Raw genomic sequence first — 26423 nt, forward strand, 5'->3', positions numbered from 1 at the left:
GATGTTTGGAGTAAAATCCAGCTCAGAGTCGAGAAGAACACCCAGATTTCTCACACAATGAGAAGGATTAAAATGTCATTTTGATAAAAATGATCTCTCTCTTGCCCACAGGACTGATAATTAAAACTTTGAGCTGTAAGAAGTTCTCTGCAATCAATGACTTGATGTCTAAAATACAGTTTAAAAGGACATTAACTGGCTGCAGGTCATCAGGAGACATGGCGATGTAAAGCTGTGGATCATCAGCATAGCTGTGAAAATTAATGCTGATAAATGAGTTTGCTGTAAGAGGACAATATCTGCCTTCATTTGCTGCAGCCGATTGAAAACTTTTAACGTCTTTTGGCTTGTACCAGCTCCATGCACATTCAGAGTGACAGACCTTAGTGTATCCATGATCCGACCACAGAAATCAGGCTACATGGATATTACGTGTCTGTGTGCATCCCACTGCTTCTTCGTGTGCATGTGTGTCTGCCTGCTGACTGCGCGACATGGATCTGTGTATTAAATGGCTGCATGTGTGCTTGTGTTGTTTCCTCATACTTGCGTGTGTGCGTTTGTGGGAATTGTGCAACTTACTGATGTATGTCAGCGAGCTGGACCTGAAGTTCAACCGTGCATCGCGGTTTGTATTAATATAATGACAGGTGGGATTACCGTTAGCCGTGAAAGGGTCAGAAAGAAGAAGAGTGAAAAGAGCGACAGTGCCAAAGGAAAAAAATTATTTAATTTTTTTTATTTTTTTTTTTTTTTCTTTTTTTTTTTAACCTGTCTTTGTCCAGCATCGTTGCAAACAGAATGATTGTCTGGCTGCCGTCTGGTGCTGGGCAATTTTACTCTATCAAGCAGGGATTTATACTACATGTATAAAGTCCCTCTTGATGACATGAAAAACTTTATTAAATCAGACTCTTAATGCTGGACTCGACCAGAGGGGACAGAGAGAGAGAGAGAGAAAAGAAAGTAGAGAGAAGAGGGAGGGGAGAGAGAGGGACAGAAAGGGTGTGGGGAGTGCGGGTGGGGACTTGAAACATCATACAGAAGACCATGTAATCCATACTACTTACAACATATATAGCTAAGATCATCCTAGCCAGTAGGTCATTACACAACTAGTTGATAATAGTAACAATAATAATAATAAGAGTAAGAGTAATAATAATAATAAGAACAGAAATAATAAAATAAAAAAAAGAAAAAAAATATGATAATAGATATAAGTGAAACTACTGTATTCAAGAACACGCGCAGAGAAACCTGTGTGGATGTGTTGGAGAACTCGGCCACACGGCGACGCAAAGACTGTGTGGAGACGTTCAGGAAGGAGTGACCATGCAGAGTGATCATGCAGATGCCACCTCACTTGAACAGAGGCCAGAGTCAGGCCAGCGGTCCCGAGACCCAGGCCACCAGCCCCCCCGCAGGCAACAGATCCCGACCAGTCCACAGAGACGACCACTCGCCTGCCCAGGAAGGCAGCAGCAGGAGACCCCAGCAGGAGCCGCCCCGCGGACACAGGGCACCGGCCCCGGCGGGCCGAGGCCAGCAGTCCCCGACCCCCCCGGGCACCGGCCGCCCGGGACAGACGGGGCAGAGGGCCCGGGCCCAGGAGCGCACCCCCCTCCCCCACAGGCCGAGGGCCAGCACGCCACCCGGGGGGACCCGGCCCGCCCAGACGGCCACCACCAGAGGCCAGCCCCACACCCCAGCGCCCAGCCGCACACCCCGAGAACCAGTCCTGCCCCCCCCCAGACCAACACACACACACACAAACACACACACTCTCCTTCCACTCCTCCATTCATCCTCCCACGCATACACCATTCAACCCTCACATACTCTGTCCTCCCACACACACACACCATCCTTCCACCATCCATCCTTCCACACACACACACCATCCTTCCTCCCACACACTCACCATCCTTCCACCATACACTCTCCCACACCTACCCCATCCTCCCACACACACATCATCCCTCCACCACTCATCCTCCCACACATACACCATCCTCCCTCTCATACACCATTCATCCACATTCACACCTCCCACACACACACACACACACCATCCTTCCACTACCCATCCTCCCACACCTACATCATTCTCCTACACATACACCGTCCTCCCTCTCCTACACCAAACATCCACCTTCACGTACCCCATCCTCCCACACACACACACCACCCCTCCATCACCCACTCTCCCAAACATACACCACTCCCCCACACACACACCATCCTCCCTCCCATACACCATCCATCCTCCCGCACACACACCATCCTTCCACCATCCATCCTCCCACACACTCCCCCATCCCTGCACCATACATTCTCCCACACATACCCCATCCTCCCACACATACATCATCCCTCCACCATTCATCCTCCCACACCCACACCACCCCCCCCCCCACACACCACGCATCCACCTCCACACACCCCACCCTCCCACACACCATCCCTCCACCACCCATCCCCCCACACCCACACCACTCTCCCACCCACACACCACCCCCCCCCCCCCCCCCCAACACACACACACACAAACACCATCCCCCCACCACCATCCTCCCGCCACCCCACGCCGCGGGGGGACAGCCCCAGCCAGGAGGCGAGGAGATACGAGCCAGGCCACCACCCCCCCACCCCGCCCCCGCCCCCCACTCCCCACCCCCAAAACAGCACCTTCCCCCCAGGGCCAGCAGCCAAAACCCCCCGGGACAGCCCGCCTACGCCCCGGGCCAACGCGACAGGCCACCCGGCCCGCCCCGCCCCCAGGCCATCCATGGAGACAGGGGCGCTTGAAGACCCCATCCCCCCTCCCTCCCCCACTAGTGATGGAATATATTATGTGCTGTTTGCAATTTAAAAAAGAGGGTTAAAATTGGGGGGCAGTAACTGCATTGAGGAGGGGGCGGGGCCACCTGAGCAGTCCCACCCACCTGACCTCGCATGTTCCACCCCCCAAAACGTGTTTGTATGTTGCAAATGTTATTTGTGCTCAGTGACTAAGTGGAATTAAAAGCTGGGAGGCATGCTGCCGCTCGGCAAAGCAACGGGGCCACTATGATGACCCCCCTGCCCCGCCCAGCGCAACAAGCACACCTCCCACAGCCCTACCTGTGTATGTAGTGAAGAGTGGGGGAGGGGAGGGGTCAGGAGATGTAGGTCCAGAGGGGAGTAAGCCTCCCCCCTGGAAGACGACCCGCCAGTGGCTTAGGGCGCCCCCGTCCCCCGCCGGCCCCGAAGGGCGTCACAGGCCCGGAGCAGGCACCCCAACCCAGGCACGCCACGAACCCCCCCAGGGGCCAGTCACCAGCCCAAGGGGCCACTTTCCTCTTTCTGAGTGGGAGGGGGGCGAGGCAAAGGAAGGGAACCCCAGGCCCACGCCCCCAACACCCGACCAGGGCGCCCCCCAGAGGACACGTCCTAACCCCCTGCAAACGCACACACACTCTTTTTTTTTTTTTTTTTTTTTTTTTTTTTTTTTCCCCCCAGCCACTCACACACCCTCTCACACACCAACACCTCAATACGTGCACATACCTCCACACACACACTTCATGCACATACCTATAAACACACACACCGGTGCCCACATACACACACACTCTCATACCCCTCCATACACATACACCACTACACACGCACTCACATACATACCTGCATATACACACAAGCACCTCCATACATACTCACGCCTCCACCCACTCCTTCACTCCTCCACACGCACCTCGACCTCCACGTGCACACACTCATATATACACACCTTCACACACACCCACACACACATCCCACATAGACCTCCACACACACACCCGCACACCACTCACACACACATACACGCACACACCTAGACCTTCATACACACCCACACACACATACAGCACACACATCCCTCTACACCCACCCACACACCAGCATACCTACAGACACACACACACACACACCCACCTATATACAAACACACCCCTACCCAGGTTCCGGGGCTGCGACCAAGCACCAGGGCACGGACCAACCCCCGGCACGGCACATCCGGACGGGCCCAGCCCCCCCCAGCAGCGGCAGACCCCCCACCCCCAGGAGCGGGGGGAGACCCGACACCCCAGAGCCCGGGGCCCCCACCCGGCCCACCCCGGGCCCGACCGGCCACCCGGCCAGGGGCCGACGGACACCGACCCAGGCACCCCGGCAGCCACCCCCCACCGCCACGAGGCAGCCCCACCCCGGGGCCCACCCAATGCCCCCCGCCCAGACCGGAACCCCCAGCCGACCCAGCAGCGGAGCAGCCGAGATCCCCACCCAGGAGACAACCGGAGACCCGAAGCCACCAGGGACCCCCCACCCATATCCACCCCCATCCCAGCGAAGCCGCAATCCTCCACCTACATTAGGTGATGTAGCCAGTCACAGGGGACCAGAGGGAATGAAAGTCATCTGATTGGTTCCTGGAGGAGGCAGACATTGTCTCAATGCTGATGTGATCTAACAGGAGATTTCTAAACTGCTGGATAGACAAATTATTCTTATCTTTCCAGTTCACAAGAATAGTTTTCTTTGCGATGCATAAGACTGCGAGGACCAAGTTTATGGAGTGTATTCCTATGTTAGTGTCACCCAGGTCGCCCAGTAGGCAAAGTGTGGGGTTTGCAGAAAAACTGGTTTTAAACCATTTTGAGAGATCTTCACACACCTTAATCCAGAACCTTTGGACAGGTGTGCAGGACCACAGCGCATGGATGTAGCTATCAGAAGTGTTCTCAGAGCAGTGTGGGCAGATATCTGATGGTGAAAGGCCCATCCTGAACATCCTGTGTCCTGTATAATGAGTTCTATGGAGAATTTTGAATTGTATTAGTTGTATATTTGAATTCTGAGTCATTTTAAACGTGTTTAAACATATTTGTGACCATCTTTTCTGATCAAAGTTATTAGATAAATCATCTTCCCATTTTGAAGTTGGGAGAGATATCCTGTCTTCTAGCTTTGCAAGTAATCTATATATTTTTGATAATAATTTTGGAGTATTAAGATTCAAGAATTCTGCTATTCTGACAGGAAGCTGCAAGTCTAACTGTACAGGGGTATACTTCTTACATATAATTGATTTTAGTTGGTGGTACTCTAAGAATTTATTGCTGTTGATTCCATACTGTGAGACAATTGTGTTGAAAGATACAAAGTTTCCATTTTCTATTATCTGTCCTAACTGTTGTATTCCTTTAGTCTTCCATTGAGTGAAGTTTATCATCTTTTTGTTCTGCAGGATGTCAGGGTTGTTCCAGATGGGTGTAAGTCTACATGGAAAGAGGGAAGATCTGGTTATCTTACAGAATTCCCACCAAGCCATTAAGGAAAAACGGATGTTAAGGCTTTTAAAGCACTTATATGGTTTAATGGTTGAGCTGATGAACGGCAGGTCAGAGATGACTAAGTCCTCACACAAAGCCTGCTCCCCATCTAGCCACGGCTCATCCAGATAACTGGGTTTGAGCCACTTTGAGATGTACTGCAGCCTGTTAGCTATAAAGTAGTGATTAAAGTTTGGTAGATCCAGTCCTCCTCTATCTTTAGTCTGCTGTAAGGTTTTAAGACTGATACGTGACGGCTTGTTTTTCCAAAGAAACTTGGATATGAAAGAGTCCAGAGATTTAAACCAACTGGTGGAGGGTTTAGTGGGTATCATTGAAAATAAATAATTAACTTTAGGTAGAATCATCATCTTAATGGTGGCAACTCTCCCCATTAGTGAGATGGGTAAGCGCCTCCACCGTAAGAGATCATCTTCTATTGTTTTTAGTAGCTGAACATAGTTTAATTTTGTTAAATCTGATAATCTGGGGGAAATATTTATACCTAAATATCTAATGTTTCCTGTCTGTATTTTGATATTAGGGATGTTTTGTAGGTCACAGTTGATGGACATGGCTGTAGTCTTAGACCAGTTAATAGAATAATCAGATATTGATGAGAACTTATTAATAACTGTGATTGTCTCAGAGAGTGATGTTTGTGAGTTCTGAAGGAAGAGTAATACATCATCTGCATAAAGACTTATTTTATGTTCTATATTTTTGCCCTGGATTCCTTTAATTTCTATATTTTGTCTAATAGCAGCTGCTAACGGCTCTATGAAAATGGCAAAAAGTGAGGGGGAGAGTGGACAGCCCTGTCTGGTGCCTCTCTGTAAGCGGAAACTTGGAGAAGTTTGATCGTTGGTTTTCACACATGCATTTGGGTTATTATATAATATTTTAATCCACTCTATGAAAGCAGGTCCAAACCCAAATTTGTCTAGTGTTGCAAATAGAAACTTCCAGTTTACCCTGTCGAAGGCTTTTTCTGCATCTAGAGAAATGATTGTGGATTCTAGATTATGTAAAGTAGAGTAATCTATGAGGTTAATTAGTCTACGCGTGTTAGTAGATGAATGTCGACCTTTTATAAAACCTGTCTGGTCCGGATGTATTATAAGAGGGGTTATTTTTTCTATCCTTCTGGCAAGAGCTTTACTAATTATTTTCAGGTCTACATTTATTAAAGATATGGGACGGTAACTGGATGGAAGTGTGGGGTCTTTGCCTGGTTTTAGCAATAGTGTTATATTAGCTAAGTTCATATTTTGCGGTATTTTTTGTTTTTCCTGTATTTCTAACAACATATTATAAAATGTAGGAGCTAACGTTGTCCAGAATTCCTTGTAAAATTCTGCTGAGTAACCATCTGGACCCGGGGCTTTATTGTTGGGCATATGTTGGAGAGCTTCGTGGAGTTCATCTACAGTAATAGGTGCATCTAAAGTTATTTTATTTTCATTTTTTAGTTTTGGTAGATTAATGTTGTTTAAAAATTGTTCAATATGTTCATCTGTTGGATTAATCTGTGATTCATATAATGTTTTATAGAAGCTTCTAAACGTGTCATTTATCTTGTCTGGGTCATGGCTGATGTTTCCGTCTTGATCTTTAACAGAGGAGATTGTTGTTTTCTCCTTGTTTGTTTTTAGTTGATTTGCTAAAAACTTTCCAGATTTGTTACTATGTTCAAAGTTCTCCAAGCGAAGTCTTTGCACTAAAAACTGTGTTTTTTTATCTATAATTTCTTTAAGCTGCAATTTAGTTTTCCTTATATTATTCATTGTGTGCTCTTCGGGGGAAATGCGGTTAGCCTCCTCCAATGATTTAATCCTGAGTTCTAATTCTAAAACTCTTGCTGTTTCCTTCTTCTTCTTATGTGAGGAGAAGGAAATTATTTTCCCTCGCATTACTGCTTTTCCTGCTTCCCAAAGGAGACACGCTGAAGTTTCAGGCATGTCATTTTTTTCTATATAAATTGACCATTCTTTTTTAAAATAATCAATAAACTCAGGATCTTTCAATAAAGAGGTGTTAAATCTCCAGCTTTTACCAATCGGTTTATTATTTTTGTTTCTCAGACTGAATGAAACTGGTGCGTGATCGCTGATGCTGATTGGATGTATCTGAGTCTCTGAAATGTCGCCCATTAGTGAGTTACTATTTAAAATATAATCTATTCTAGAGAAGGAGTGGTGAACTGAAGAGAAGAAGGTGTATTCTCTTAGTTTAAGATGGTGAGAGCGCCAAGCATCGCAAAGACCAAAATCCTTCATGTACTGTTTGATAGTTTCTGACGACTGCCAGACTCGATGACTACCTGATGTGCTGCAGCGATCTTGTTCAGTCAAGACTACATTAAAATCACCAGCTAGCACTATTCTGTTATCTGAATAATTCTGGAGTGTAGCAAACAGGGAGTGGAAAAAGGAGGGATCATCTGCATTGGGGCCGTACACATTGGTAATACATAATTTGATATTACAAATAGATAATAAAGTTATCAGAAATCTGCCTTCCGGATCCACTACTGTGCTATCTATGTCAAAATTTAGTCTCTTATTAATAAGAGTAGCTACTCCTCTCTGCCTAGAATTGTAACAAGCTGAGTAAACATGAGGAAACTGAGCTGTTTGAAGAAGATCTATGGTTGAGTTTGTTAAATGAGTCTCTTGTAGTAAGACAATGTCAGCCTGCAGCTCCTGTAATTTATTAAAGATCTTCAACCTCTTCTCCCTGGAACCGGCTCCATGTACATTCCAACAGACGATTTTTAACATGGTTATTGTGAACGGTTTAATGCTTCATGCGTGTTACTGACGCGTGTGTCTTTGTGCGCCCCTCTTGCGTGTTCGCGCGTGTTTGCATGCAGCCTGATTGCGCGCGTTTGTCCGTATGTTAAATGTCCGTATATGTAGTCTACCTTAATGCGTGTTCTCTCATACATAAAACGCGAGTGTTTATATGTATCATGTATGGTGCGGCTGTGCGTCCTGACGGTGTTCGACCGGCTGCGTGCGCTGCTGATATTACGAGCTGGATTACAATTAACAGTGAAGACGTGAAATAGAAAGATAGTGAAAAGTGAAAAGTGAGAAGAGTGGTAAAACAGAAAAAAATACATCGATCTAGGTGTAGAGGCTGTGGTGAGACGAGCAGTGTGTTCTACTGTCAGTGATCTATAATGGCGAGTTAAGAGTGATCATTTGGAGAGAAAAAAATTATTTAAAGAAACGCATCTGTGTTGAGAGGTAGTGGAGACGGGCAGTAAATTTACTGTTAACTAAAGAATCTTTTATGGCAGTTTTATGGATATAACATGATCTAGTGAGAATACAAGAAGATCAAAGCACATACTAAGAAGTAGATCCACAGAGTGATGTTCAGGTCGCGTTACAGCTGTCCGTTAATAATTTATTCAGTGCGATGACAGTGCGAGCGCCTTTGGCGATGGAATTCCTCTTGATGGGAATCAGGACTCTTCGCGGGTCCAGGATCTCACTCGGATGTTGGCCATTTACACCAAAGTTCGTCTCCCTGGTTCTTCACCTGCTCCTTCTGTTTGAAGATGACGAACTTCACTACAATGGGTCTTGTTCTGCTGGACCCGGGTTTCCTCCCACTCAAACGATGGACTCTGTGAAAGGAGATGTTTTTCACTGTTTCTGGGAGCTTCGGGTGAGTTCTGATGAAGATTTTCACCGTGGTCTGGGGTCCTCCTCCGTTTGCTCTGGAATTCCTGCAAATACCAGATTTCTCTCTCATGCTAAGCACCTGCAGCTTGATCGCTGTTTCTTTGATTTTCTTATTTTTCTTTTTCTTATTTAGAAAGCACATCAAATAAGTTTCTTACCTATAGAGATAAGAACATCCGTCTTTTCCCTGTGGTGAAACAGCTCCAGATAAATCCACACACATGCATATATATATATATGTGAAGGATTCACAACCCTTTTTAAGCATAGAAGATGATGGTTTCAGGAATTTTGTGAAGAAACTTGACCCCAATTATGTTCTCCCATCCAGAAATACATTGAAAACAATGATGAAGTCCAGCTACTTTGATAGTAAGGACAAAGCAATGGATGAGGTGACAAAGGCCACGGTGGTGTGCTTGACTTCAGACGTGTGGACCTCAGTTAACATGGATGCCTACACTCTAAGACAGGGGTGTCAAACTCCGCTCCTCAAGGGCCGCTATCCTGCAGGTTTTAGTTATTTCCTTGCTCCAACACATCTGAATAAAATCAAATGGATCTTGTCAATATCTTCCTAATAACCCATTCATTTCAGTTAGGTGTGTTAGATCAGGCAAACAATGAAAACCTGCAGGATACTGGCCCTCGAGGGCCGCAGTTTGACACCCCTGGTCTAAGAAATTATTCATGGAGTTAGTATGTAAAGCCTCAAATAATATTTTCAAGACAAAAGTCTGTTTGTTGCATGCACACATACGAATCTGTTAACTTATTTTAAAAGGTCAATAGAAATAGAAAAGAACAGATCAAACTTTTGAAAATATAAGTTTATTATTTATTTAGCTTGCATTATACACACTCACACATACATACATACATATATATGTATATATATATATATATATATATATATATATATATAGATATAGTGACTTAAAACACGGGCTGGAGTGTTTCTTGTGGAGTTTGCAGTGTGTCCCCACTTGTTTTTTCTGTGGGTGCCATTGTATCCTCCCACAGTCAAAAGACATGTAAGGTTAACTTTGATGTTAAAGTGCTTTTAGGCTTGAATGCGGCTGGATATCTCAGTTGCAGAGCATCTGGCTCTCATGCAGGAGGCCAGAGTTCAAATCCCCAGGGGACGAACATCAACACCTTCCAGTTGGGTCCTTAGGGCAAGACCCATAACGCTACTGCTTAACCAGTGTAAGTCACTTTGGAGAAAAGCTTCTGCTAAATGCCTGTAATGTAATGTGAGTAAATGTTGTTTGAACTGGGATTCAGCAGGTATAGAGGACGGATGGAGTTAAAATATTGGTATTTATTTACCTATATTTGATTTACTTAGGATGAATGGGACTTTGCCAGTGAAGTGATGAAGATCATCATCATTGGAGGGACTACGGCATCTGACCCAGCCAGAGCAAGAATTGTTATAAAGGGAACAGAAGTCTTACAAAACCTAAACGTTCCCAGGCCTGTGCCTTTCTAATGGGACTTGTATACAACTTAAACCTCAGCTACCTAAAGGTGCTGAAGCATGCCTTTGAAGTGTTTCAGAGGGGTTTCCTTGGGCTGGATAGTTCAAAAGCTAGCCCAAAGGTTATGTCTCTAAAACAAGCAAACTGCTGCAATAAAGTGTAAAAGATCAGATTCAGCAGGAAATGTTGTACAACGATGCTGAACTTTACAGGTTTTATTGTTCTTCTTCAGGGTGGAAATTTTATGTGTTTTGGGGCATTTCAGCAAAACATTTTGTGTATTTGTGTTCATGTGCTCTGTTTTATTTTATGTATTTCTGAGAGGACTGGATTTAGTGCAGAAGATTGTCACAGCAATAATTCATTTGAATATGTTAGGAGGAAATACCTAGTTTATTGTCATCTTTTAGAGCTTCTCAGCACAGCAAGATTTTTTTTCTGACTATATTCAAAATGTGTTAACTAATTTGACAACTTAAAATGACCAAAACTTTAGAAGGAAGAATTAATTTTTTTCTCTAAATAAATTATTAAATTCCCATTAAAATATGAAGCAATCCAAAAGATTTGGCACCCTGTATGACAGCCAAAAACAAACAAACAAACAAAAAAAGTGTTATTTGTCTCTATTTTTGTCAGAATTCCTCTTTTTCTTTGGAGAAACTGGGTCATATGAACAGTTTATTGAAAATATTGTTTTACTTAAAAATCGGCCATTTGTTGATGGTCCCTAAAGGAGCCGCCGGTTGCTCCAGTGTGAAAATCTGTTAAATATCCAACCTAAAACTGATTTCACCACAGTTGATTCAGCACTGGATTGTGCTGCGCTGGGACTGATGGAGACATCAGGATGTTTAGTCAGTAGGTGTCTCCACATTGTTGTGGTGTTTGTGTGTGTGTGTGTGTGTGTGTGTGTGTGTGTGTGTGTTTATTACAGACAAAATATTACATACAAAGAACATGAATTATAACATACAATGAACAAAACAGAGGATCAGTTACAATAATGGAGGATGTGCAGTTTCTTCAAGATTTCAAGAGTTCTAGTTGCTTTTTGGTTCTTTACATTTTCAATTGAGATGGCATAGGTTTTTAGTTCCACAATAAACAAATTAACGAGAGGTTTATATCCAGCCCATTTACATTTGTGAATGTGAAATTTGCCAAGTATAACTAAGTCCATAATAATCCATTCATTATACAATATAACATAACATCAAAGACATTCATTTGGATATTAACTCTTAATTTGGCACATATAAAGCTTTCCATATCTGATCAAAATTGTTTGGTATGAAAACAATGGACACATTGTTGTGGTGTTACTGCAAGAGCGAAAATGTCGCATGTAAAGACACATTTAACCATTTTCTCCTCAAGGAGCTCGAAGTGACCTGGGACGCTTTCTGCTTCCTTCCTTTTCCAGACAATTCACTTTCTCCAAAACGCTTGTTACAATACATTCAGATAAATGAGGCAAGATTTTGCAAATAAACGGCTGTTAAGAAAGGCTTTAACATGTTTCACGCATATCGCGTGATTATTTATCCGCCAATCTAGCAAAGGCACGAGGAATAATTAAGAATAATTTTACTTTGTGAAAATGTAGTAAACATTTTCATTGTTCCATTTTGGACACAAGGTATGAGGTTCCGTTTGTGTCAAAAAAAAGTACATGTAATGTGTGTATGTAGATGTTGGTCTGTGTTGTTGCTACGTGTCTTTGGCTGATGTCTATTTCTTAAATGTTTTTGCTTAGTGTTGTTGCTTTATGCATATGTCTATGTTGCATATGTGTTTGTTGCATATGTCTATGTTGCATATGTGTTTGCTGCATATGTAAATGTTGAACATAGTATTTGTTGCATATGTCTATGTTGCATATGTGTTTGCTGCATATCTATTTAGACGTTGTAGCACTCTGCACGTCTCCTTACCTTCTGTGATTGGTTAATGTCGTTGCTTTCTGTTGTTGGTTCATGTCGTTGGTCCTTGTCGTTGGTCTCTGTTGCTGTTGCCCTCGTCATTAATAAATAACTGTTAAATTGGACAATGTCTCATCTAAGTGTTTATTAAGTATTACAAAAATGCTGGACTTTCAATATAAAAGGTTTCAAAATGTTTCGTTTTTGACCTCGTTGTATTCACTTCAGGCATCAACTGGGACAGCAAAGGGGTCCTAGCGCAAACAGCGTTGGGCTAATGATAGGGGTTAATTCTTGGTCTAAAACTTTAAAATTAACCCTGGAGTTCTTTGTATAAAGAAGTACACACATTGTATAAATAAATGTGTGCCTATACAAAGTATAAATGTGTGCCTGCATTTGCAGGACTCAGATCGCTCTGCATGGTAACTAGAGTCTGGGCCACTGGATTGTTTAATCATAGTTCAACCAATTGAAAGTGTATACCACTAGGGGGCCTAATTGGTCAATCAACGCTAAGCATTTTTTTTTTTTTTTTATGAAACTCATTTATATTTCAATTGAGAACAGCCTTATCCTTGGAGGACATTTTAATATTTGAAATGATCAAAATACCATCCGTGCCTTCATTCAGGGACTCTAAGGACTCATTGCCAAGTTTTGGGGCCCCAAAACAGGGAATCATTGCCCATTGTGTATTCAAGTTTTACAGCAGCATGAGGGCCACCATAGGCACAAAGTAAATTTCAGATGTAGCCATAGTGGGGAAAAACCTTCTTTAACGCAAATAGAATTTTGGATACATCCTCAAAACTTAAAAAAAAAAAAAAATGTACGAGTTAATATTACTCCCAACAAGTTAAATTATTTCACAAGTAATGGAAACGGCTTGTTTTCCATGTTTCCAAATATCTCATATTGTAATTTGAGGTTTGGCAAAACAGTTTGTTCACTATTGACACACTAACCAACTTTGACAGAATGAGCTTGTAAAATGTAATGAAGACTGGGGCAGAACTTAACCATATTTAAAAAAAAAAAAAAAAAAAAAATTATTATTGGACTATATACCCACCTTTGATGTTTTAAAGAACTGTGATAATACCATTGACCAAAATCAAGTCTACAGAGGGGAAAAGACTAATAGCTTTCTAATGTATAAGAATGGAAAGACATTTTGGCCAAATTAAAAAAAATAAAAAATCTTGGCCCAACAATACATCCACATCTTATAAGGCCTTGTGTGGTTTTTATTGTACACACCAAATGCAGACAACACCAACCCTGTCCTAAATCCAATATAATTTAAGTACTAACGCCTCATCAAAAAACATTAAAAATGCTCCTTCAAAAAAACAATAAAAAAAAAAAAAGTGTTAGATTTAAAAATTAAATTACACCTCCGGTCCTCAATCAAGACTTTAATATTTTTATGTGACAAATTTCCAGTGCAATAAAAATAAATAAAAACTAAACAGTATCTAAACACCAAAGGACAATGTATTTTGACAATCAGTGGTAGGGGATGTACATTCTATTGAGGAATTAGAGCCTTCCCAAACATCTGGTTGCAGTAAACAGTTTTATCATTTTCACACCAAAAAGCCTTAAATACAAGTATGAACTTATTGTAATGCTGTCCTAGAGCACAAAAAAAAAAAAAAACACAGTTGTGAAGCTTCAATTGTCAACTGGACTGAGTTCATTCAGTAGAATAGTAGTGAAACATCCTCTCCTCAATCAACCCAGTTCAGAATTCAAAATTATGAAAACTCTGGGAATGTTTGCCTCGCCAACTGCAAGGCCTCCAAACAGATGTCCATTCCAAAGCACTCACTGTCCCTCAGTGGGTCAATTCGTTCCTGAAGGAGCATGTGAACCTGTCTCCTGACGTTTTCCGGTGTGTCAGGAACTATCACTGTCTCTTCTGTTTCCAATGGGGTTGGTCCTTGCCAGTCAACTCCATAACGATTTTCATCAATCTGCAAAAGATAATAATAATAACAGCATAAATAAAAGATATTTGAATCGGAAACATATTCAGATGTTAAAATATGATTAAATATTCAAACCTGCTCGCTTGAAGGATCTGGTATGGAAGTGTTCGCCATTAATTGACCCCTAATCCACAATTGTTGAGGTGATCGACCTTGCTCTGTCGAAAGTGAATGTCTGTCCCAAGCTGCAGAAAAAAGCTCTAAATGCCGGTTTATTCTGGGTAGCATTACAAAATGAATGCAAGCCAAATCCAGTTCACTATCCGGATTTAAAGCTGCAGTGTCAGCCAGATATTGTAGTGCAGATCGGTAGTTCACAGTGACAACACACCAAACATCTCTCCAGAGCCTCTCGATTCTTTGGTTATGTACACTGCGTCCAGTGATAAAACTTTTTCTTTCTATAAAGAGCATTGATGCATAATCAGGTTAAATGTTCAACATAACAACAATGTGATAAAGTCTTCTATACATAAACAAAAAAACTCAAGTAAATACCTGCTCCTCGTTCGGGATGCTCTAGCATATATCGAGCAACTTCAACATTTTCTCCTCCTTTGTCGCTGCGCACACGGATTGGCAAGCCAAACTTCTGAACAGCACCCAAGAATGCTTGAAGAACTGTGGTTGCTCGGTTGTTATTGCTGGCATTGAGGAACATTATCTTTCGGCTGTATCCGTCGATGCCACCATGAATCACAATTCTCCACCTTCATAAAGTAAGGTAAAGACTTCATATTAAACTGTAGTAAAAAATATAGTTCTATTTTCATGAAAGATCTTACCGTATCAATTTGTGATTGCCGTCAACGTGCCAAAGTGCAAGGGGTGATGGGACAGAGTAAGTTCTTCTCTGTATTATATTGATGCCAATGCCACGACAGATGGTGCCCACAGGATCCACTACCCTCATTGTTTCCATTACTCTTGAGCGCTGTACTCTAGAAAAGATATTTTTTAAAAAGTTATTTACTACACCTTCTATGTAAAATAGGGAAATCCCACACACTTTTAGTGCAACACTCACCTTAGTCCCACACTATTTAAATACCCTAAAACAGATTTTATTCCAGAATCAGGACACTCCTGAATAAAATTGTACACCAATCTTTGGAGATCCTCATCACTGATGTTGCTGTAGTTCATTCTGACAGAGAGATTGCTGTCTGCCATCCTTCTTCGTACAGTGCTGTAGCTCACACCTAACAGTTGCCCAATTTCCCGAACACTGAAATTGTACTCCAAGAGGTACTTTATTTGGTCTTCAGAAATGTCCCATGATGGCCGTCCTCTGCCACCCGATGTGATCAATGCAGGCCGAAATCCACCGGTGTGGTTATTTTTTGCAACAATCAAGCGCAGTGTCGTCTGTATGCTGTCCAAAATGTCGTCAATATTAGCAAATATTCCAGTTTCTTGAGCTCTTAGTAAGATGTTGTAGATATCTTCGTAGCGTTGCTCAAGAAAATCCAAGTCAAATTGTGAAGCATTAGCCTCAAAATTATCAGAAAGTCGTTGGCATTCATTATAGAGATACTGCATCAGTTGATGTCTGCGCCGGTCATCTTCAGAACTGAAAAGATAAAAAGGTATTTTATGGAAGCACCAGCATAATTAAATGTAAGAGTCACAGTGAAACACAATCAAATTGTATATACAAGGTTTCTCAGCTGTTGCTTTGTTTGATATGACATTTGTCAAGTGGCATATCAATGAAGAAAATATTAAAACTTTTTAAATCTTTTTAAACCATAAGCAATATAGGGATAGGGAATTCTGAAACGTTTACCTCCCACTATGTCACCTTTTTAAACAGGAAAACACAATTCCAAACAGCTCAAGTAATGTTAAACATATAGATTTTTTTTAAACCTACAAGTCTAGGTTTAACAAAAATGTGTATTAGAAACAGGATTATCACTCAAATTCACTAAAAACGTAAATAAATTATTGTTGACCACTTGTAGCATCCTTGACAACCATTGTTAAGTTGTCCATGGAGGACTAACGCAGCCTGCAAAGTTAAAGAAAATAAAACTCCTCTGCTAATCGCTCATCACTGGTGTGGGAAGCCCCCCAACGTTCGTTGATGGAGAAAAACCACTTGAGATCAATTCCAATTGAGAAGAATGAAATGTTCAGGATTTACTAACTACAAGGTAAAAAGTCAGCAGGATGAATTTAAAGCTGTGAAGCTGCTTCCTTCTAAACACAGAAGGAACAATATGTGATGAATATCAGCATCAGGTGAACAGACAGAAAGCAAGATTAGAATCTCACAGCTTCTAGATGGTGAGGAGAGAGAAATATTCACAATATGCACAATAACTTCCGTCCATGCACCTTCACTGCTTCATTATCCAGATTTCTGGATAGAATTTCTCTAAACTTTCATTCTTAGCTTGACTGCAACTGCCGCCACCGCTACCAGGAGTTAAGGTGTTAACATCTCGTTTCCGGGTGTAGCGTCAGGTTTGTAGATGTAACTATAAACATGTGTGGTATCCACAGAAAGTCCAGAATCTCAGCTACCAGCTCAGTAAAACCATTTCTATCACCAACAAACACAGTTAAGACAACAAACAATTTAAAGAGCAGCTAAACAAAGTCCGAAAAATATGTAAACACAAATTATGTCTCCCCGTGTCCACCCCACGGCATGAACATGAACAAACGACTTCTCTACTCAAAGCTCACATCTCACAGATTCCGCAGCTGAAGTTTCATCTCACTATGACCAAGATTCACCGAACCAGAGGCAGAAGAAGACCCCATTTATGCTTTATGTATGTAAAAATTACGAAGTATATCATACCTTTGCTGTCTTGCATAAATTAAAACAACATTTATATTAAAAAAAATAAAATTAAAAGTTTCTCATTGTCTTTTGGGAGCAGTTTTTTTCAGACACAAAACTTCTCTTCATTTTAATGAACCCGAGCTCTCCTGATTACATCAGACGCACCGCTGCAGCAGGAAAGAGGGACTAAACGCCATCTTTCTGTCATAATAAAAAAAACAACCCTTAACGCGATTTAAAAAAATTAACGGCGTTAATAAAGCCTTGCGTTCACGCGCAATTAACGCGTTAACGTGCCCAGCACTAATACAGAGATTAGTTTTTTTAAATGTTTTTGTAAACACTCATTAACATCTGACTGTAAGCCAGGGTTTCATCAGCCAGTACCTGCTTTGTGCAATTCATTTTCAGGCTGGAGCCTCTTGTGAGTGTTTCTGGACGGGGTGGGGAAGGGCCGGCGTTATACTCTGCGACTTCTTATGCTAACTGTAAACAGTAAGTGTTTTCACCTCAGTCTCAAAAACTCCAATAGCACCAGAGAAAGTCTCCAAATTGTTTGTTAGCGGTGTTTTTTTTCTTCAAATTCCCACAGTGGGTCCTCCAGGGAGAAGCTGTAGGGCGGAACTGCCCGCTGCAGTGCCTGAATAAATTGAATAGCGACAGCTGATTTTTACGTGAACAAGCTGACAAAGTGGCATTTAAGTATCGATACCAATGCAAATTAATATCTTACTAGATATTACATTTTAAAAATCAATTAGTATCTCAGAAACGATTTTTTTGACAACACATTGTATTATCTCACGTGCGCCCGCATTAGAGTTGATTCTCATTTATAAGCAGAAACAGGCGTGGGTACGTGTGCGCGCACGCTTTTAAAAATCGAAAAATTGAAGTGCGCCGCATTTCCTTTTTGCTCCGCAGATAATTTGCTTTGCTACGCACAGTTTTATGCCAGAGTCTCTTGGTCTTGACCATAGACACGTATATACGTCTGTTCGTATATGTCTATGGTCTAAAGTATAGAGAAACACATTTGGGCAGTCCAATCCCTCAATACGCCTGTCAGTCAATAGTACAGACAAATGAATGAAGATTACACTTACCACGTCTCCATTTTCACCGCCGTGTCTTTATCAAGCGGCAGCCTCTTTCGGGTAAAAGTGAAGCTGATGCGGTAGTGCGAAAAATTGCAATTCGCCTTTCACCGCAAGGGGTTGGCTCCAAAAGGAAATCTGTGAAAGCTAACTTTAGAAATATGCCGTGAAGAACACATCCAAGTACACAACAGTGTAGTGCCGATCCCCTGACCCACTCTCTTCCTCTAGACATTTAACAGGCAATTTCCACCGCTCGCTAACAAAACAATGCGCCGTGAATGTTTGTTTCAACAGGACGTTTTTTCAATCGCAATTTGTGGCCGGAAGTTAGCGGACGCTATATTGTGCAACGTAGCCAATGGCAGTGGCCGTCTCATGTATTATTTGTGGGTAAGCCCTATGCTGACCTCCGGTTGGTTCTTGCACCCTGACCAATGATAAGAAACTAGTTTTTTATCTAACCAATCACTGTAGTGCCACTGAGCCCGCGAAGTCAACCCAGGAGAAGCGGAAAAACTTCCCGCAAAATCATTTTGTGCGGGAAATTGTCCTGAAAGGTAAGTCTTGTTAACATTTCATAGGGTGAAAGTATGAAAATGTTTTTTTTTTTTTCGGGTTGTGATGTGATAATCATTTTTATTGGATTTATTAAAATTATGCGAGGGGCTTAAGTGTACTTGGTTCTTATATAAGAAAACATTTTATTTTCTAAAAAAATATTAATGTAACTTTACTTAACATTAACAGGACTCGTGACCTGATTAAGTGTTGTGACAATGGCTATATTAATTTCAACCAAGTTCAATATGAGTCTCTGTCAGACATGACCTAACTAGGCACCCCACTCCCCCCGCGCCATTTTGGATGCAACTCAGATATAAACTAGAAAAAGCAGTTATTAGCATAACAGCAAGTGTGAATGCTTTCATGCTGAATTATTGGACTGAAATGCTGAAAGATGGTTGAAGATAGTGAAAGATAGCTGAAATGTGCCTTTTGAACAAGTATTTATTAAGCTGAAGTGAATTGTTTAAATATTTAAAACTTAAACTGGAGCTAAAAGGTGTTGAAAGGCTGAAAAGTTTAACAAAAATGTGCTTAAGATTGCTGAAAAGGTCTGAAACATAGTTGCTGAAGAAGTATATATATGAAGCTTAAGTCCATAGTTGGAAGGATTTAAAGCACAAGCTAATCCAGGTTTTACTGTTTTTGACAGATTGTCAATATGGATCGAGAAAGCCAAAGACAAGTGTGAGTAACCTATATACTTTTTACAAATTGTTCCCAGACTTTAAAGTTTTACTGTGCCATTTACTTTAACAACATCTGCCCTCTTAACAGCCCAGAAGAAATGCGAGAATTACTGCAGCAAATGCAGCACACTACGGCTCTGCTGCTGAACAGGATAGGGCAGTTTCCATCTGCTCCACCACAGTCCAGGCTGGAACCTATAAGGAGTGCAGTAAATCCTCTGCCTGCTGTTATCCAGCATCCCACCCCAGCGTTTCAAACCGATGCCCCTCGAATGCTGTCTGGGTCACGGCAGCTGCTTGCTCCATCTAGCCATACCCTGCCTGCTACTCTGAGCCCCATCCCTTCTGCTCAAACTTGCCACATCCCACCAACTCTACCCAACCACACCCCACCCGCTCCACCTTGCCACATCCCTCCAGCTCAAACTTGCCACTACCAAGCTGTTGCCCCTCGCAACACTGTTTATCAGCCCCAGCCTGACAATGTTCAGGTACAGTTGTCAAGGCTTTTTCGGCATCATCAAAGAGGAGTAGGCACTGGGGTTAGAAAGAGGAAGCGGGAGACCCCTTGGTCCCATACTTTCATTTGTTTACCTGATCCTCAATGGACTTGTATGCCCACAGTAGAGGAGGCTCGCTACTTTTCCTCCTGTGGATTAGGACGAAAAACTGTGTGGTTCCCACACAATGAAGGAGACCACCTATACTTTAGCGAGCATCTCTTCTCTGCGTTCCCGGCTCTTAGGGATGGCGGTGGGTTTGTCCTGGCCCGTGGCAGCAGAGGAAAGGTTTTGGAGCAAATGCCAATACCACCAGAGGGATACAGCGTGAGCTTTGTACGCTCAGCTTCTACAAGGGCTCCCTTGTACATCATCCCCCTTCAACGCAGCCTTACGCTCAGTCATCCGTCAGTTGAAGAGGCAGGTTTCAAACTTTTTCAATAGAGGTGTGTGTGTGTGCTTTTAGATTGTATGGATATTTAACTTATTTTTATTTTATTTTTTGGTACAATGTGCTTAGGTGCCAAAAGTGATGGAGACGTGTCTTAGCTGCCAGTCCTTAATGCCACTTTGTGACTTGGCTGACCATATCCTGGAGTGGTAATAAAGACCATTAGTTTTGCAAAAATATATAGCACTATATTATATATTTGAAGATATAACTGGCCAGAGTATTTATCCGCTAATGACACATTGCTCTTAAGAAAAACTAAATTTAACTGAAACTGAATCATTTTATTCTTTGTTTTGCCTTTCTACAGCACAGGAAAAGAAGAATCAAGGAATGATGAGTATGTCCCAGTTCAGATCATTATCTTAGGAAAACAAACATTTGTGAAACTATTTTCATCTTTTTTAATTACCCACTTTTTTCAGAGACTACATGGATGATGACCTGGCTGTGGCTATACAGCAGTCTTTAGAGGTCAGTTAATTTATTCAAACATTACAAAAGCCAGTACTGTTCAGGTCAAACAAATAAAGTTTGAATTCTTTGATGCCATTTTATTTCTGCCTTCTCAGGACCAAGTGGCACCTGTGCAACAGTAAGTGTTGTGTACATTTTTGTAACAAACACATAGGCAAAACACTTATAGGAAATCTATATTCTTGGCAGACAATCAATAATTGTTATAGAGGACGAGGCTGGAGCAGCAGCAGGTGTGATAAAGTAAGTTGTTCAAACTAAAAAGCCACGACTTCTTCTATCACTGTATATTTCTTATTTTGATGGATTTCAATATTGTTTATTACTTTGTGCTTGCTAGTACTCAGTGTGAGGTCCAAGAGCAGAACCCTGTACTTGAGGTTGGAGTTGTCAGGACACCTGATGTTGTTCTAAAGTAGGTTATCTAACACAGAAATATAAATTCTCTGAGAATGATGTCTGACAGCTTTATTTTAAATGTTATTATCTTCATCTTTAAAGTTACTATTATCATTTGGTACCCCATAGTGCTCAGAGGCACACCCAGGAGCAGGTGATGGTGGAGGTGGCTGAACTGGACGAGAACACAGAAAATGAAGGGACAAGCGAGTGAGCGTTATGCACATTTCTATTTTTGTAAAATATATATATATATCTAACAGTGACGTGCGGTGAGGTTCATGGCTGGTGAGGCACTGACTCCTCTGGAGTCCGATTAACTATTGTAAGAGCTGAAAAGAGCATCTTATTTCACAATTCATCCAACAGCATGCAACTATGCCCCCTTGAGGTGAGGCAGAGTACCGCCTGCCTCACCTACGGACTCTTATCTGCACTTTATTGTACAATCAGCAGAAATAATTTTTTTAGCACATACATCAAAGACGTTACACAGACTGTAGTGAGTCTTGGTGTATAACAAATATTTCTGTAAAGTTCATATTGGCGATATACTGAGGAACAGAAACGGGCACGCGTCATGCAACCCAGTTTATGTAGGATCGGGCAGTCAGACGAGAGGTGTCGCAGTCTGTCCTGCCACTCCTCCGTCAGCACTCCCCTGATCCTCCACACCTGTCCCTGATCCCAGCTCTCCAATCAACCCAACCTGTCACACCTGTCTCCCATTTACTCACCAGTCCTTATATACACCAGCACCACAGTCACTCCCTGTTGGACCTTAATCCTGCGCTCTGCATGGACTCACCCCTTCGCCGTTTCTGGTTCCTGTCCCTCCTTCAGTCCTGTCGACGTAAGACCTTTACATTGTGTTTCAGATTGTTAAATAAAGAATGGTAAACCTGCCCTTGTCTCTAAGGGAGTCCTGCATAACATGGGCACAGCTCTTCACAGATCAGTGTAAAATATTGTTTATTTACACTGCCTCTCCTGACCGCACGTCACTGGTGTAACATTGTTTAATTTCTTCTTACCCAGTTCAAAGTTGTATGTGTGTGTGTGTGTGTACGCACGTGTGTATGTACGCATATATGGATTTTTTTTTTTTTTTTTTTTTTTTTTAAAAAGGCCTCTGCCAAGATGAACCATGTTGTATTGTATAATCACCACACCTCCCAAAAATGCAAATGTTGTATTTTTTACAGGTCTCCAGATTTAAAAACTGTCCTTGGAGATCTTGAAAAAGGTCTTCTGAGAACTTCATCCCCCATCCACAATTGTCTGAATGTGTGCCGAGAGTTCCTGCTTGAAGGATCTTTCAGAGCATTTAGACGAACTCACTTCAATCCCTGTCATCGCTTGATGATCACATTTGTTGATGACGAGGGACAGAGTGAGGGTGCCGTGGACGATGGTGGTCCCAGCCGGGAATACTTGCGACTTCTCATATCAGCGCTAAGAGATAGCCGCTACTTTGAGGGGCCAGAGAGCAGCAAAAATCTTTCCCTAGTACCCCGAGGTACTAAGTAATACATAGTGATTAAATATAAAGTCCAATCATGACACATAGAAATGTAGAAACTATTTAATTTCTTCTGTCAGCAATTCTAGCTGGAGAGTCTTACTCTTTACATATGTTGCAGGTCTGGAGTTCGGGGACTATAAAGTCATTGGTCAAATGCTATCCCTGGCCCTTCTCCAAGGAGGAGTACGGCCCTCTTTTTTGTCGTCAAGGCTGTATGCTTTGTTGTGTCGGCAACAAACAGGCCCAGTATCAGTTGAGGAGGTTGGTGACTGGGAACTGCGCCAGCACCTGGATAAAGTGGGTAGCACAAGTACCAGGATTTATCTTCTTATTTAGGTTGTCCAACATATGTTTGATATCATTGTTCTCATTGATGCAGATTAAAGCTGCAGAAAACTTGCAGGAGGCCCAGCGTGCTGTTGAAGAAGGCTCACCGGCTCTGCATGCCCTGGGCTGTGCAAGGTCTCTTACAGACATGGAGAGCAGGCAGGCTCTCATTGAGGAAGCGGCAAAGGCACACGTTGAGGGGCGCACTAAAGCTGCATTGGACCAGTAAGTTACATCCCATGAACTGAATATAGCTATGTCAAGAGGGGTCCACTGTGTTTATAAAAAATAAATAAATAAAACTATTGGACTGTTTTGTTAATGAAAGTTTATGATTTAATGTGCAGTACATGTGACACAATACTGTGTATAGAAAATGGGGTAATGTGCCATACAAGCGTTATTGGTTACTAATGTGGTTATTACATATACATACACACTGACCCCTGGGGAAATTTGACAGACTTTTATTTAAATAGCATGTTTTTTCTTGGTGATTGAGATTGACACAGGCGCCTCTCTAAAGATAAGATGATAACCAGAACAAGAGACATCACTGGACAAAAATAATTCTCGGCTTTCATTTGAAGTTTTGGCAGTAAATTAATGCAAGTACAGATTTTTATTTTTATTCGCAATTAAAGTTTTATTTGAAATCTTTTTGACAGGCTAATTGAGGGATTGGACTGCCTCAAGGTGGCAGAGGCAATGAGGGACCATCCAGATGTCCTTCGGCCCATCTTCATTTCCGGACACAGCCAGCTGACTGTACAGAGCTTGATGACTCTTTTTGAGATTGTTCTTTCCCCACCTGGCAGCAATGCCCGAAGAAGTGAAAATTTGACACTTACGTTTTGGAGGGACTGGTTAATTGATGTTGGCGGTAAGTTATGCACAATGACTGTTATATAATTACTACAAAAGTAATTAAATATTACATTATTGTGTTTTCATTCAGATGGTTCACGATCAGTCAGCCTTGACAAGATTTTGATTTTTGCCTCTGGAGTGGACCAAATCCCTCCAATGGGCTTCCCCCAGAGGCCTCAAATCGAATTTCTCCATGCCCCTCATGAAAGTGGTGCTCGACGGCGCTATCCTGAAGCCAACACGTGCAGTGTTGTTTTGAGGCTCCCGATTCATCACACATTTGAGGACTTTGTGGAATACATGGAGTCAGGAATCCGTCAGTCTCCAACTGTTGGCTTCATTTAGTTGGCTCACTGGTAGCGGAGTGTAGGGGATCAGTTCATGTATGCACGTATGTGTGTGTTGTGTGTGTGTGTGTGGTGGTGTATGGGCGTGCTGTGTGCTATTGTTGCCAGTAATTTTATTATTCACCCCCCTGTAAAGTTTTACTGTTCAAAATGTGTTATATAAATTTTGTTTACTAAATAGACATGTTGTCTTTATGACATGTAAGGAAAAATCACACCTGAAGATGTTGGCATTGTTGACTGGTGGTGTAAATGTTTGTTTTTTATGGAGTTTAAGAAAGACCTAAGTTTTATCATTCCAAGAGTTTTCATAATTTTGAATTCTCAACTGAACTGGGTTGATTGAGGAGAGGATGTTTCACTACTATTCTACTGAATGAACTCAGTCCAGTTGACAATTGAAGCTTCACAACTGTGTGTGTTTTTTTTTTTTTTTTTTTTTTTTTGTGCTCTAGGACAGCATTACAATAAGTTCATACTTGTATTTAAGGCTTTTTGGTGTGAAAATGATAAAACTGTTTACTGCAACCAGATGTTTGGGAAGGCTCTAATTCCTCAACAGAATGTACATCCCCTACCACTGATTGTCAAAAAACATTGTTCTTTGGTGTTTAGATACTGTTTAGTTTTTATTTATTTTTTATTGCACTGGAAATTTGTCACATAAAAATATTAAAAAGGCTTGATTGAGGACTGGAGGTGTAATTTAATCTTTAAATCTAACACATTTTGTTTTTTTTTTTTTTTTAATTTGGCCAAAATGTCTTTCCATTCTTATACATTAGAAAGCTATTCTTTTCCCCTCTGCAGACTTGATTTTGGTCAATGGTATTATCACAGTTCTTTAAAACATCAAAAGTGGGTATATAGTCCAATAATTTTTTTTTTTTTTTTTTTTTTTAAATATGGTTAAGTTCTGCCCCAGTCTTCATTACATTTTACAAGCTCATTCTGTCAAAGTTGGTTAGTGTGTCAATAGTGAACAAACTGTTTTGCCAAACCTCAAATTACAATATGAGATATTTGGAAACATGGAAAACAAGCCGTTTCCATTACTTGTGAAATAATTTAACTTGTTGGGAGTAATATTAACTCGTACATTTTTTTTTTTTAAGTTTTGAGGATGTATCCAAAATTCTATTTGCGTTAAAGAAGGTTTTTCCCCACTATGGCTACATCTGAAATTTACTTTGTGCCTATGGTGGCCCTCATGCTGCTGTAAAACTTGAATACACAATGGGCAATGATTCCCTGTTTTGGGGCCCCAAAACTTGGCAATGAGTCCTTAGAGTCCCTGAATGAAGGCACGGATGGTATTTTGATCATTTCAAATATTAAAATGTCCTCCAAGGATAAGGCTGTTCTCAATTGAAATATAAATGAGTTTCATAAAAAAAAAAAAAAATGCTTAGCGTTGATTGACCAATTAGGCCCCCTAGTGGTATACACTTTCAATTGGTTGAACTATGATTAAACAATCCAGTGGCCCAGACTCTAGTTACCATGCAGAGCGATCTGAGTCCTGCAAATGCAGGCACACATTTATACTTTGTATAGGCACACATTTATTTATACAATGTGTGTACTTCTTTATACAAAGAACTCCAGGGTTAATTTTAAAGTTTTAGACCAAGAATTAACCCCTATCATTAGCCCAACGCTGTTTGCGCTAGGACCCCTTTGCTGTCCCAGTTGATGCCTGAAGTGAATACAACGAGGTCAAAAACGAAACATTTTGAAACCTTTTATATTGAAAGTCCAGCATTTTTGTAATACTTAATAAACACTTAGATGAGACATTGTCCAATTTAACAGTTATTTATTAATGACGAGGGCAACAGCAACAGAGACCAACGACAAGGACCAACGACATGAACCAACAACAGAAAGCAACGACATTAACCAATCACAGA

At 41.6% G+C, this 26423-nt stretch overlaps 2 protein-coding genes and 1 long non-coding RNA gene across 3 annotated transcripts; 2 read left to right on the forward strand and 1 right to left on the reverse strand.

Annotated features, from left to right (window-relative positions):
- Positions 1 to 14217: 14217 nt before the first annotated feature.
- Positions 14218 to 15029, reverse strand: LOC121648332. Its single transcript, XR_006011952.1, has 3 exons — positions 14960 to 15029; positions 14537 to 14862; positions 14218 to 14446 (listed from the first exon to the last, which is right to left on the reverse strand). It is a non-coding gene; the product is annotated as an uncharacterized LOC121648332 (long non-coding RNA).
- Positions 15030 to 19712: 4683 nt separating this feature from the next.
- On the forward strand, positions 19713 to 23522 carry LOC121648528. Its single transcript, XM_041998721.1, has 10 exons — positions 19713 to 20534; positions 20635 to 20714; positions 20876 to 20905; positions 20991 to 21039; positions 21138 to 21160; positions 21383 to 21457; positions 21571 to 21651; positions 22647 to 22960; positions 23085 to 23263; positions 23346 to 23522. Exons 1-10 carry the CDS (start codon positions 19713 to 19715, stop codon positions 23520 to 23522), a joined length of 1830 nt encoding a protein of 609 aa, XP_041854655.1.
- Positions 23523 to 23922: 400 nt separating this feature from the next.
- LOC121648529 (G2/M phase-specific E3 ubiquitin-protein ligase-like) lies at positions 23923 to 24508 on the forward strand. The gene is made up of 2 exons (XM_041998723.1): positions 23923 to 24176; positions 24252 to 24508. The coding sequence occupies exons 1-2, from the start codon at positions 24002 to 24004 to the stop codon at positions 24506 to 24508; spliced, it is 432 nt and encodes a 143-aa protein (XP_041854657.1). The 5' UTR covers positions 23923 to 24001.
- Positions 24509 to 26423: the final 1915 nt, after the last annotated feature.

Source organism: Melanotaenia boesemani, chromosome 11, assembly GCF_017639745.1.
Source record: "Melanotaenia boesemani isolate fMelBoe1 chromosome 11, fMelBoe1.pri, whole genome shotgun sequence".
Lineage (NCBI taxonomy): Eukaryota > Metazoa > Chordata > Actinopteri > Atheriniformes > Melanotaeniidae > Melanotaenia > Melanotaenia boesemani.

Bases quoted from the DNA above. Each gene is read 5' to 3' on its own strand.
- LOC121648528 (XM_041998721.1), top strand. From the start codon at position 19,713: ATGCGAGAATTACTGCAGCAAATGCAGCACACTACGGCTCTGCTGCTG. The intron at 22,961-23,084 runs GTACTAAGTAAT...CATATGTTGCAG, and splicing joins TCTTTCCCTAGTACCCCGAG to GTCTGGAGTTCGGGGACTAT. The intron at 23,264-23,345 runs GTGGGTAGCACA...TCATTGATGCAG, and splicing joins TGCGCCAGCACCTGGATAAA to ATTAAAGCTGCAGAAAACTT.
- LOC121648529 (XM_041998723.1), top strand. From the start codon at position 24,002: ATGAGGGACCATCCAGATGTCCTTCGGCCCATCTTCATTTCCGGACAC. The intron at 24,177-24,251 runs GTAAGTTATGCA...GTTTTCATTCAG, and splicing joins CTGGTTAATTGATGTTGGCG to ATGGTTCACGATCAGTCAGC.